Genomic DNA, 14,054 nt, shown 5'->3' with positions numbered 1-14,054 from the left:
GCTTGCAGACTGTCTACTTTGCTACTAGGATTTCAATCCCTGTTCTTATTTTATCTCAGTTCTGACATACATTCATTAATTTACAATTGTGTTACACATTTATATTGTGTGTTTACTTGGTGTCCCCTTTTCTTTGTACTTGGTATAGATCCCCCCCTTTTTTTAAAAAAAATAAGAGTTATACTGTGTAGCCCTGGCTGGCCTGGTACTAACCTGTGTTGAACAAGCTAGCCCAGAAGAGTGGGTACCCCCTCCATTTATGACTGTGCTGGAAAGTCCACACTCAAATATAGATCCTGTGACTTCCCAACAGCCACACAAAATGGTGGGAGAGGTGTCTCATGGTGTTCTCAGCTTATATAGTCTTAGCCCCTCTCCCACATGCAGCTAAGTTTGACTGATTGGGTGGGAGGGGTAACTGACACACACACACACACACACACACACACACACACACACATCCCTCGACAAGCATGGGAAGGAGGTGTGACTATAACTGTCCGTCATAGTGGTTGGAGGACACTTCGAGGTAACACTCCACCCCTTCCTCTGGCTCTTATATTCTTTCCACCAACCTCTTCCACAAAAGTCCCTGAGCCTTGGAGGGGGTGATAGGTGTGGGATGATCTTCCTTCCATTGTGGCAAGGCACTAAACTTTCAGGTCTCAGCATCATATATTTTCCATGGGCTGTTGGCCCATTTCAGTGAGAATTTCATATACTATAAAAACACAAACAGCAAGAAACAAGACCATCTAAACAGTGGCTGCTATAATAACCTATGGATGTAAACACAAGTGCTTGGCTGGCACTTTAGCAGGTGCATCATATCTGTCTTAACAAAACATTACAGTGACTTCCCCACTGGGGCCTATATCCTCGCCTGCCACAGGGGGTTGGGCTGGTCTATAGTGCCAGATGTGTGTTCTACCTCTAGGAACAAGGTATAGGAGACAGTTCTCCCCCAGGCACCTACATATTACCTTCTGATATTATGGAAGCCACCTATCCAGTGGCAGGGAGTTTCTAGCTTTCTCCAAGCTTGATTTCTTCCTCTCATGCTCATATCATGCAATGTCTTCAGCAATAGAGTTTTACCATCCACTTCTGGTATACAACCAACATTATTGGTGATGACCTTTATTATTTGGGGGACCTCTAGGGCCCCTCTGGCCAACAGCTCATAGAGGGGCAACCCATCTCTGGCACTGGTATTTTCATTTAACAACCATAGGGCTTTCTTCCATCCCCATAGGGTTCCTTCTGTGCCTAAGGCTTTTTTTTTTTTCACTGTGTATGCAGAGAATTTTTTCCCCTTTATTCCCATAGTTCTTTGTATAGTTGTGCCCCCCCCTTTAACTACCCCCTTTTTACATATTTCTCCCTTAGTAACACCTTTCTCCTACTATTCTCTTGGGTTCCTCCTTTCCCTTCACCTTCCTGGTTCCCTTCCATGTTCCTGCTCAGGATATGTACTCACTTGTAAGGATTTGGTGCTAGATCCATCCATTTACCTGCAAATTTTATTATTTCATCTTTACCGTTGAGTAGTATTCCATTGTATAAATGTACCACATTTTTGTTAAACCAGTCATCAGTTGAGGGGCACTTGGGTTGCTTTCATCTCTTAGCTATTGTGAAAAGAGCAGCAACAAACATGGTTGTGCAAGTGTCTCTGCAATAGGATGAGTCCTTTGGGTATATGCCAAGGAGAGGTATAACTTACGGGTCATATAGTAAGTTCATTTTTAGTTTCTTAAGAGTTCTCCACACTGCTTTCCATAGGGGTTGCACGAGTTTGCAATCCCACCAGCAGTGAATGAGCTTATATAGCCTTTCTCCACATCCTCACCAGCATTTGTTCTCTTGATCTTAGCCAGTCTGACTGGGGTAAGGTGAAACTAAGGTGATTTTAATTTGCATTTCCCTAATTATTAACGATGTTGAACACTTTTTAAGATGTTTCTCAGGCATCTTTATTTCTTCCTTTGAGAACTCTCTGTTTAGATCTTTAGCCCATCATTTAATTGGGTCATTTTCTTCTTTGTTGAGTTCTTTATATATTTGGGATGTTAAACCTCTGTCGGATGTGTCACTGGTGAAGATTTTCTCCCACTCTCTTCACTTTCTGGATTGTTTCTTTTGCTGTACAGAAGCTTTGTAGTTTAATGAGGTCCCACTTGTTTATTGTTGACCTTAATTCCTGAGCAACTGCTGTCCAATTTAGAAAGTTCTATCTTGTAGGTTACTGCCAATGTTTTCTTCTAATGGTTTCAGAGTTTCCAGTTTCACATTGAGGTCTTTGATCCATTTGGAGTTGACATTTGTGAAAGATAAGGATCTAGTTTCATTCTTCGACAGGTGGAGATCCAGTTTTGCCAGCACTATTTGTGGAAGATGCTGTCTTTCCTCCATTGTGTGTTCTTGGTACCTTTGTTAAATATCAGGTGGCTGAAATTGCATGTACTCAGGTTTGGGTCTTTAGTGATGTTCCTTTGATCTATGTGTCTATTTTTCTGCCAGTACCATGCTGTTTATATGACTATAGCTCTGTAGTATACTTTGAGATCTGGTATACTAATCCCACCAGTGTTGCTTTTAGTGCTCAGGGTTGCTTTGGCTATCGGGGGTCTTTGTGCTTCCATATGAATCTAAGCATGTTTTTTTTTCTAATTCTGTGACGTATGTCATGGGAGTTTTGTTGGGATTGCATTGAATCTATATATATTGCTTTTGGTAGGATGGTCATTTTCATAGTATTAATTCTTCCAGTCCATGAGCATGGGAGGTCCTTCCATCTTCTGATGTCTTCCTCAATCTCTTTCTTTAAAGATTTAAATTTTTTGTTGTAGAGGTCTTTGATGTCTTTGGTCAGGTTTAGTCCAAAAAAAAAATTTTTTTTTTTTGAGGCTATTGTGAAAGGGAGGGTTTCACTGTAATCTTTCTCCAGCTGCTTGTTATTAGTATATAAAAAGGCTACTGATTTTTATAGATTAATTTTGTAGCCTGCCACTTTACTGAAAGTGTTGATCAGTTCTAGTTTTCTGGTGGAATTTTTGGGATCTCTTAAGTATAGTATCATATCATCTGCAAAAGGGTAATTTGACCTCTTTTCCAATTAGTACTCCTTTAATTTCCTTCTCTTGCCTTACTGCTCTAGCAAGAGTTTCAAGCACTATACTGAAAAGGAGTGGAGAGAGTGGACAGCCTTATCTGGTTCCTGATTTTATGGGAATGCTTCCAATGTTTTTCCATTTAGAATGATGTTGGCTGTGGGTTTGTTGTATATAGCTTTAATTAGGTTGAAGTATGTTCCCTCCAGTCCAATTCCCTTTACAACTTTTATCATGAATGCATGCTGAATTTGTTTGAAAGCCCTTTCTGCATCTAATGAGATGACGATGAGGTTCTTGTCTTTAGTCCATTTATGATTGATGATGTTTATTGACTTGCGTATATTGAACCATCCCTACATCTCTGGAACAAAGCCTACTTGATCATGATGAATGATCTTTTTGATGTAATGTGTGTGTGGTTTGCAAGTATTTTGTTGAGAATTTTTGCATCTGTGTTCATTAAGGATGTGGGTCTATAGTTTTCTTTTTTGGTTGTGTCTTCACCTGGTTTTGATATTAGTGATGCTGGCTTCTTAGAAGGAATTTGGGAGTTTTCCCTCTGTTTTTACCATTTTGAATAATTTAAGTAGTATTGTTTGGAGGTCTTCTTTAAATGTCTTGTAGAATTTTGCTGTAAATCCATCTGGGCCTGGGCTTTTTTTAATTGGGAGGTTTTGTATTACTGTTTTGATTTCCTTATATGTTGATCTCTTCTTGGTTTAATCTTGGTGGCGCCCATGATTTTGGATATTTATCAATTTCTTTTAGGTTTTCTAATTTAATAGAGAGTTTAGGTTTTTTTAAAGTTTCCCCTTATAAGGTTCTGGATCTTTTGGGTGTCTGTTATGATGTTTCCCCTTTCATCTCTGATTTTGTTGATTTGGATTTGCTCTTCCTTTTGGTTAACTGGGCTAAGGGCCTATCTTGTTTAGCTTTTCAAAGAACCAGCTCTTAGAGTCATTGATTCTTTGTATTGTTTTATTTGTTTCTCTTTAATTTCTGCTCTGATTTTTGTTATTTCTTCTCTTTTGCTGGGTTTGGGTTTCATTTGTTCTTGCCTTTCCAGAGTCTTGAGTTGCAATGTTAAGTCATTTATTTGTGCTTTTTCTGATTTTTTTTTTTTTTTTTTTTAATTTAGGCACTTAGAACTATTAACTTCCCTCTTAGGACTACTTTTAAAGTGTCCCAGAGGATTTGTTGTGTTGTATTGTCCTTTTTGTTGAATTCCAGGAATACTTTTTATTTCTTTCTTAATTTCTCCTTTGACCCACTCATCATTCAGGAGTGTGTGTTTAATCACCATGAGTTCGTGTAGTGACCAGGGCTTCTTCCAGTGTTGATTTTGAGCTTTGTTGCATTGTGATCTGATAGAATGCATAGAATTATTTCAGATTTTTTGTATTTGTTGAGGTTTGTTTTGTGCCCTGTTTGTGGACAATTTTTGAGGACATTCCATCAGGTGCTGAATAGAAAATGTATTCTTTGGTGCTTGGGTGGAATATTTGGAAGGTGTCTGTTAGGTCCATTTGATGTATGATATCATTTAATTCAGATGTCTCTCTGTTTATTCTTTGTCTGGTTGACTGTCTCATGGAGACAGTGGCGTATTGAAGTCCCCTACTATTACTGAGTTGGGGTTAATATGTGTCTTAAAGTCCTATAGTGCTGTTTTTATGAATTTGGGTGCACTAGGGTTTGGTGCATATATGTTCATGATTGTATTATCTTCTTGGTTAATTGTTCCTTTGATCAGAATGAAGTGACCCTCCTTATCTCTTTTGATTAGTTTTAGTTTGAAGTCTATTTTGTCAGATATTAGAATTGCAACCCCTGCTTGTTTCTTAGTGCCATTTGATTTGCTTGAAATATTCTTTTCTATCCTTTTACCTTAAGGAAGTGCCTGTCCTTGAAAGTAAGATGGTTTCCTTGCAGACAACAGAAGGATGGATTTTGTTTCTTAATCCATTCAACTAGCCTGTGTTTTTTGACTGGGGAGTTCAGTCCATTGATACTTAAAGTTATTATTGGAAGATGTCTATTGGTTGCAATTGCGGAGGTCTCTCCCTCTCTTCACGGGTCGTTGGCAGGGAGAGCAGAAGCGATGAACGGGGTCAAGACGGCCAGTGAGCACTGACGGAAGAAAGCCCTTCCGGGGAAGCTGGTCCCAGGCGCAGTGAAACAGCTCCGTTTATTCAGTGGGAGAACTAGAGAAATTATAGTGTGGAGGCAGTAGCCAAAGCCTCAGCTGATATTTTTTTTTCAGGCAATGCCTGATTATCATATAGAAAAAACCTGGGGGTAGTTTTTACTCCAGGTAACTATGCCAAAGGTCATGTTCCAAATAAGGTCAGGCATCCGTGCTTGGTGGCACTTTCCAGGTAAGCCAGGAAGAGAGCAGGAGGCCCCCTGCTGAAAAGGGGAGTCCTTCCATTTGGCGCCGAGCCCCTCAGTGCTATCCGGACATGGAGAACTACAACCCTAACAGCAGGGTTTCCCAACATGCAATCATTTTGTTAACTGTTTCCATTCTTTGTCTAATTTTGTGTTTCCACATTTATACCTTCATTTAGTTTCTTTCTGTTGCCCCTGGGGCATAGTTGTTCCTTTCTCAGTTCTTGTATTGCTTCAAGTGTTTGAAGGGCAGGTTTTGTGGACATGTATTCTTTCAGCCTATCTGTGTCATGGAAGATTTTTTTCTTTTCCCTTTAACTATAATAGACATTTTTGCTAGGTAAAGCATTCTGGGTTGGCATCTGTGGTCATTTAGAACTCGAAATACCTTGATCCAGACTCTTCTGTCTTTCATACATTGATAAGTCAGTTGTAATCTGAAGGATTTTCCTTGGTATGTGTGTTTTCTTTTGCAGCTTTCAGTATTCGCTCTTCTGTATATTTAATGTTTTTACTGTTATATGCCATGAGGAGTTTCTTTTCTGATCCTGTCTATATGGTGTTCTATGTGCTTCTTGTATTTGTATGGGGATGTCTTTCCTTAATTTTGGGAAGTTCTCGTCTACAATCCTGTTTAAGATCTGGTCAGTACCGTTCACCTGAAATTCTTCTCCTTCCTCCTGCCTGTGATATGTAGATTTGGTCTTTTCATGGCGTCCCGCATCTCCTTCATATTCCATTCCTGTGGTTTTACAATTTTCCGTAATCTGCTTGAAGGGTCCAGTTCTTCAACTTTACCCTCCAGTGTTGCTGTTCTGTTTTCCATTCCATTCATTGTAGCGGCGACGCCGTCTCCTGTTGCTTCAGGTTGACTTACTGCGTTGTTCACTTCATTTCAGCTGCGTTTTCTTCAGTGCTTCTGTCTCCTTGAATTTAGTCAAAAGTTTATCCCTGTGTTTTGGTTCTTTGGTTTGTTTTTGTGTGTTCTTTAAATTCGTTGAATTCCTTGATCATGTTTATGATTGTTCTTTTAAATTCTGTGTCCTGGATTATCTCTTGGGAGTTCTCCTTGTAGGACTCTTCTACAGGACTGCTGGAGTTTGGTGGGAACATGCTGGTTTGGTTTTCCTTATTATTATTTTCTCATTGTGATTTTGGCATATGGATTTCTTTTGTTTGTGATTCTGGTATGAAACTCAAGCCTTCCTTTGTTGAGCTGACATCTGTTTCTTTTGTATTATTGGTATGCCTTGGTTGTTTTCTTATTGGGTATGTAAAGGTCTAGGTTTCAGGTTCTCTCAGGTTTTATTTTGGAGGGAACTGCTGGCTTCAGATCAGCTACTCAGGAGCACCCACAAAGCAGCCAGGCTCCAGTCAGGTACACTCAGGCTTCCTTCTAATGTTTGGACCCCTACTAGTGGGTACTCAGAGCACAATTTGGGAAGTTCCCTGAGGGGCGGCCTGATTTTGGCACTCTCAGGCAGTGTGCTCAGTTCTCAGCCCGTACACCAGAGGCCAGATCAGGTATGCTCTCTATCAATTCTCTGTTTGTTTGTTTTGTCTTTTTGAAACAGAGTCTCCTTATAGCCCCAGCTGTCCTGGAACTCACTATGTAGACCAGGCTGGCCTCGAACTCACAGAGATCTGCCTGCCTCTGCCTCCGAAGTGCTGGGATTAAAGGCGTGCGCCACCACAACCCGGCACTATCAATTCTTTTAATGTGTCCTTAATTCTTTTCTTCTTAATCTTTTATTATTTGTTAGTTTTAAATCATGCTGGCTTTCAGTGCTTCTATAGTAATCACTTCTTGTATTTCTGCCTTTACTCTGTTATAAGCCGCATTTTTCTACTTTGTCAGAGAATCAGGTTTTATAGTCTTCAGTTCATGGACTTACCCTTGTTTAGTTTTGGGGGAATCGGGGAATGTCCGTGTTTTTAATTTTTTAAGTTAGACTATAGAATCGTGGATTTTATATGATCTTTACATTTGAGTGTGTGAAATGTTCACTGTCGTTTGTGAAGAAGCTTACCTGTCTTTGCTAGGAGCAGTTTTTTGTAGATTTCTGAGAATAGGCACATGGGTACCATAGTCCTTGTGTCCTACATGTTCAGAAGTTCTTCTGTGGCTTCAATTTTTTTAACAGGTAGCTTAAGTATACTTTTTGACCTTCAGTTTTCCCTTGTTTCCTGAACATACTTCTATACTATGCCTTATTTGTGTGTCTGAAAAAAAAATCTATTGCCAATGTAGCTATTCAGCACATACATTTTAGTCAAAACATTCCCTTTATTCTTATGTGCAAAATGGCTTACATGGTTGGTTATATAATTAACCACAGATTTTTTTAACCAAAATATTAATTGGCATCGTTTAAATAAATTAGGTTTTAGACATGAATTCCTATGAAATGCAGAGGAGGATGAGCCACCTGTGCAGTGGTCTTCTCCACTCTAGAGGGTACTGACTATAGGTGGCTAGGGAACAGGAATGTATTTTGTGCTTTTTTAAAAAAATAACAAAAAACAAAACTCTACCCTTATCTTTTCTTAAAAAGACAAACGTGAATTAACCCCGCTGCTTACTTGAATTATAAAAGTATCATGATTCAGTATGAAAATAAGCAACTGGTTATAAATCTGACAATAATAAATTACAATATATAATACATACAGGCATCATACAGAGCAACAAACTTGGACAAAGGAAGAATAATTATCATACTCTAAGATCTAATTTTTTTCTTTAAAACCATTCATGAAAAAGATTTTCAAGAGTCCAGGTGAACACTAAAATTAGTTCAGCATCGAGAAGCTACATTGTAGCTAGGTCTGTACAAAGAGGCACATTCTCACCAGCCATTTCCTTCAGTGCCTCTGTTCCAGATCCCAGACCGTAGACTCCAGATTCTACATTTCCTGTTCTGCAAGTCATGAAAACCAAATGTGTTGAATACCAGAAATCTGTTGCTAGAGCATTGTGAAAACTAAATTCTTTTTTTGCCGTTTTCATTTATCTGGTTTATTTGAGTTAGGGTATTAGCTCACACTGGCCTCAAATTCAATATACAATTAAGGATGATCATCCTGCCTCTACCTCCCAAATGCTGAGATTATAGGAGTGTGTCAACATGTCCGGTGTGTGATGCTGGGGATTGTGCCCAGGACTTTGTGTGTACTACTAGGCAAGCATCCTCTACATCCCCAGCCCAAAGCAGGAACATTTTGTTTTCGACCATCTGCAGTTATGAAGCTAGCTGATGACTGGTTAGTTATGCCTCCTCCATTAAGTTCACTTAGTCCCTCTATAGATGAGGCTCCTCTACCAAGTTCCTTCTTTCCCTTTTAGCCTCTCTGAATTTCTAAAGGTAGTTTGAAAAAAGGCTAAATAAAGTGGACATGGCAGATAAAACAGCTGCTTCATTGACTTCTCCCATTTTCCTGATGGCGTATTTTGCGTGTTTGGGGTTTTAGAAAGTTTATGGACTCATATTTGTGAACACATTTCATTCAACTATTTTGTGGTCTTTCCTTTTTGAGGTATGACATTTTTCACTATACTAGCTGCATTTACAATTTCAAGATGTTTTCTGTTTTTCAGACAGTCTCACTGTTCAGAACTTTGTTTTAAACATCTGTGTTTTCATCATCACTTACGCTGTTTCAGTATCCATCATGGAGCTGGATAAAATAGAGGCTTCCTCTAGTGTAGTCTTAAATAGTCCGAGAGAATATCTCTTCTACAGTTGTCGCTATCCATTGTCATGGCATGCTGTTAGAGCCATCATTTGTGGTGCTCATAAGTACCTGTCTAAAAAGGTGTCAGGTGCCTGCCCAATTTCAATCCCGAGTGCAGCCCTGGTTGGTTCCATCTTTTGTTGGCTGTTTACTTGGACCAGAAATGGTTGGAAGGAACCAATCCCTGCACGGGGCTTCAGGACTTGGCTTCCCTCCCTCTGCACCTGAACTCCTTTCAGTCCTTGGTTTATTCTGACTTTACCCATTCTTATAATTTTCTTCTTTCTTGTTTCTTCCCTTGTTTCTGTCCTTTAAATTATGCTGAACATTCATGGATCCCCAGCTTCCAAAATAGTAATAGCACAAAACAGGTTCACAAACATTTGCTGGATGTATAAACATACACAAAGGATAATGGATTGTTGAACCAGGGGTGATGGCACCCCTTTAATCCCAGTGGTCAGGAAGCAGAGGCAGAGGCAGGCCTTGCTTAACTTGTTCGTTTTGGTTTTGTGTCCTTTGTGTAACTACAGCTTAACTAAGGATTGAAGTAAAGTAGTAGGTATGACTGAAAAGGCAAATAAGGCTAACAGGCTTTTTTTTTTTTTTTAATTTTATGCCTATGAGTGTATTGCCTGCATGCAAGTGAGTGCACCTGTGTCATGCAATGCCACAGAGGTCAGAAGAGGGCTTCTGATTCCCCTGGAACTGGGGTTTAAGGATGGTTTGTAGTTGCCATCTGGGTGCTGGGAATTGAACCCAGGTCTTCTGCAAGAGCAGTCAGTGCTCTTAACCGCTGAGCCATCTCTCCAGCCCCATGGTTAACAAGTTTTAAACCCACTTTATGAGCAGTATGGTATTCTTTTCTTTATGATATAAATATATAAATTATGTCATTCTTTTAACTATTTGGGAGAAATAGGAGGTCAAAGATGTAATCGATTTTTTTCTCCTCCCTCTTTCTGTTTTCCTCCGTTTGCCCCTCTTGCTTTCTCCCCTCCGTCCTTCACTTTTCTTTCCTCTCCATCCTGTGTGCGTTTCCCTGTCCCCCTTACCTTACTCACAGGATGCCCTTGCAGCCTTAGAAACTCCAAAAGCTGCCAGCCAGAAGGAAAGAAAACTGAGTTCACCACTCTCAGAAGTTATCGTCAAAAACTTGAAACTTGCTTTGGCAAATAGCTCTCGAAGTCTTGCCAGCCCCCAACTGAAGGGTTCCCAATCAGAAAAGGTAGATTTAGTTTTCTTACTAAATTAAAGTCTTCACTAAAGCATTTCAGAGAGTCATGGGGTCTCTTCCTTTGATTTTTCCATGTACAGGAGGAGGATCCAAAGCCACTTCACAAAGTTGTGGTATATGTGAGTAAAAAGCTCAGTAAGAAGCAGAATGAGCTAAATGGGATCGCAGCCTCGCTAGGAGCAGATTACAGGTAGCTACACAGCTAAGCTTTGTTGATGTTATCGCCTGAGCTTAGAAGGAAGCCTAAAGCTGTTGTGAGCATTTTCAAGGAAACACTGGCTTTGCCTGCTAGTGTGTTTTCTAATAAAATCTTTCTGATTTTAATTTTTATATTCTTTGAAAATACCTTCACATACAAAAATTCTTCTGTTTTTGAGACAGTCTCATGATGTAGCACTAGCTGGCATGAAACTCAATATCTAGATCAGGCTAGTCTTAAACTCACAGAGATCTGCCTGCCTCTGCCTCTACTTACTGATCACTGGGATTAAAGGGGTACCATCACCCCTGGCTCAACAATCCATTTTTCTTTGTGTATGTTTATACATCCAGCAAATGATTGTGAACCTGTTTTGTGTTATTACTATTTTAGAAGCTTGGGATCCATGAACAGCATAATTTATTTATTTTTATTTTATGTACATGAGTGTTATACCTGCATGTGGGTAAGTGCACCCGTGTTGTGCAGTGTCTCCAGAGGATGGAAGAGGCTCTCGGATCTCCTGGAACTGGAGTTACAGACAGCTGCCATGTGGGTGCTGGGATTCGAACGTGGGTCTTCTGCAAGAACAGCTAGTGTTCTTAACGCCTGAACCATCTCTCCAGCCCCCAATCAGCATAATTTAAAGGGCAGAAACAGAGTTTATGATGGGGAACAGAGAAAATAAAATTGAATAACAGAAAATAGAATTCAGAAAAGTATAAAGAATAGTATTTTAAAGGCTGTCCTTCCCAACATCTTTTTGCATTATAAAGCTAGAGTCATAGAATCTGTCAGGATGCAAAGCCTGGCGTTTCAGTGCTCTTGCTAACTCTGGTCTGCATGTTTCATGTGTGTCAGAATGTTGTGTTAAGAGTGAAGTGATCAGGGCTAGAGAGCTGGTTCAGTGGTTAAGAGCATAGACTGCTCTTACAGTGTATCCAGGTTCAATTCCCAGCACCCACATGGTGGCTAACAACCATCCGTAACTCTAACTCCAGTTCTAGGGGATCCAACTCTGCCTTCTGACCTCCATGGGCATTGCACAACACGGGTACACGTAGACACATGCAGGCAATACGGTCTAAAAAAAAAAAAAGAAAAAAGTGAAGTCAGCTGGTACTCGGGTGGCTGTTTCCCCTAGTTACTCTTTCCTTGTTATTGGGTTGTTTCAGGTGGAGTTTTGATGAGACAGTGACTCATTTTATCTATCAAGGTAGGCCAAATGATAGCAATCGAGAGTATAAGTCTGTGAAAGAAAAAGGAGTTCACATAGTTTCAGAGTATTGGCTTCTAGAGGTAAGCAGTGGGCTCCGGGTTCTTTTAAGTCCCTTCTCTATTAATTGAAATGTATACAAACAGTTCAGAGCACAAACTAATGTCAGCATATGTAAATAAATTTGATAACCTTAGTTAGCCATGTGACAACACATCTTGGCAAAAAACTGCCCCTTTGTGGCTGGGAATTGAAAGAGAGATGGCAGAAAGGATTGAGATCACACTGTTCTCTTCCAGGGCACATCCGCAAAGGGGTCTGTTGGGCATGCTGTAAACCGTGCCTCTCACCTGGGCCTTCGGAGGACTCCCAAGATCTGTACACATTTCATTTCTTTGGCATCAAAGCTTAAGATCTCTATTTCTTAAATGCTCACCAAATTTTTAGTGAATAATCTTATTCTGGTGTCCTTTTTCTCATTGAAAATTATATAGATGACTGGTGAGATGGTTCACTAGGTAAAAGTGCTTGCCACCAAGCCTGATGACCTGAGTTTGATCCACCAGTAGGAAAGAGAGCTAACTCTTACAGTTGTCCTCTGACCCCTACATGTGCCTGTGTATGTACACACAAATACAAAAACATTAAAGAAAGTCCTTTTAATGATATGAAAACAAAAGAAAAAAAGTATATAACAATTTGAGAAGAGTTCATTTAACATGCCAGTACATTTTATAGCTCTGTTTCTTTTTTTCCCTTGGTACTCCCTGGTGGATAATTGATACCTTGCTAAACACACAAGGATTGAATTAGAGTGTATACTGTAGTAGACATTACATTTAGAAAGTGAAGGCAGTTTGTTTTATATATGCATATATGTGTATTTAATGTATTTAATTAGTGTATTGGTGTGATGTGTGCGTGAGCTTGGGAGGGGAGTGAATGAGTATGTGTGGAGGTTAGAGGCCAACTTCATGGTTATCTCTTACTTACCTTGGTTCTAGGGATTGAACTCAAGTTGTCAGGCTTTCGTAGCCCAAGGCTGTTTACTTAAGTCATCTCACTGACCCCAATTTTTATTTATATGATAGACTTTTCACTTTAAACTATTTAGAGTACACATGTGTATTTCAGTGTGCCCAGGAATATAAGCATCTTCCTGAATCTCTTTATCCACACACTTACAATCCCAAAATGAGCCTGGACATCAGTGCTGTGCAAGATTGCCAACTCTGTAACACCTGGGCACCCTCAGCTGTTTCTGCGTCTAAGGACAGTGAGGTAGGTAGTGTAGACAGTGTGCCCCCTAAACTGCATGTAGAACCGTAGATCTCTGTGAAACTTTATGCAGCAACTTTTTATGAGGAATTACCATTTTTGTCTTTGAATAGCCAAATCATTTGCCTGTAGAAGAAAATGAAGTAGATAATATGACCACAGATAATCAAGAATCAGCACTATCCATTGAAAATGGAAGGAATGATTGTAATGGAGGTAAAACACTTGTTTATTTTTTAGAGCATTTGTTTCAACTTAAAACCCTAGCTGCATTTACCACCAACCAAAGAGCTGGCTTGGCCTTCAGCTTCAAAACCAGACACTGCCTTCTCTCCAGCTATGAAGGCCCTGGATGGAATCTTCTTCCAGTCTAAGCTGCTGTTCAGTGCAGTCACCTGCAGCAGCCAGCTGGGTCTCTGGATAACTTCCTGCAGCATTTTCATTTGCACTTGCTGCCTCACCTGTACTTGCATGTTGGGATAGCGGCTTCTTTCCTTAAACCTCATAAGCCAACTTCTCTTGAATTTGTACTTCTATTTCCCAACCTCTTAGCATTCATAGAATTGAAGAATTGGTCCTTGCTTTGGACTAGGCATTGACTTAAGTTTGGGGTTGACTTGATCTTCTGTCCAGACCACTAGTACTTTTCTTCATATCTGATAAAGCTGTGTGTTCTCTGGATTGTCACTTTTAATTTCCACCAAGTTTCCCTTTGTATTTACAATTTGGTTCTTTGGCATAAGAGGCCTGGCTTTTGATCTCACTTGGCTTTCAAGCATGCCTTCTTCACGAAGCTTAATCGTTTCTACTTTAATTTAGACCTAGAGGTGTATGGCTCTTCCTTTCACTTGGATATTTACAAGCTATTATAGGATATTAATT

The 14,054-nt window shown here is 39.8% G+C and overlaps 1 protein-coding gene across 1 annotated transcript in view; it reads left to right on the top strand.

The window, feature by feature from the left end:
- Topbp1 (DNA topoisomerase II binding protein 1) overlaps positions 1–14,054 on the top strand; it is a 65,481-nt gene that overhangs the window by 32,677 nt on the left and 18,750 nt on the right. The window contains exons 15-19 of the mRNA XM_008848786.3: positions 10,309–10,470; positions 10,560–10,669; positions 11,854–11,977; positions 13,029–13,175; positions 13,286–13,388. Coding sequence (XP_008847008.1) covers positions 10,309–10,470; positions 10,560–10,669; positions 11,854–11,977; positions 13,029–13,175; positions 13,286–13,388 — 646 coding nt within the window. The remainder of the gene's footprint in view (positions 1–10,308; positions 10,471–10,559; positions 10,670–11,853; positions 11,978–13,028; positions 13,176–13,285; positions 13,389–14,054) is intronic.

Source organism: Nannospalax galili, unplaced genomic scaffold (assembly GCF_000622305.1).
Source record: "Nannospalax galili isolate Female #2095 unplaced genomic scaffold, S.galili_v1.0 scaffold584, whole genome shotgun sequence".
Classification (NCBI taxonomy): Eukaryota; Metazoa; Chordata; class Mammalia; order Rodentia; family Spalacidae; genus Nannospalax; species Nannospalax galili.
Note: the sequence above shows the minus strand (reverse complement) of the source record. Positions and strands in the feature narration are given on the sequence as shown.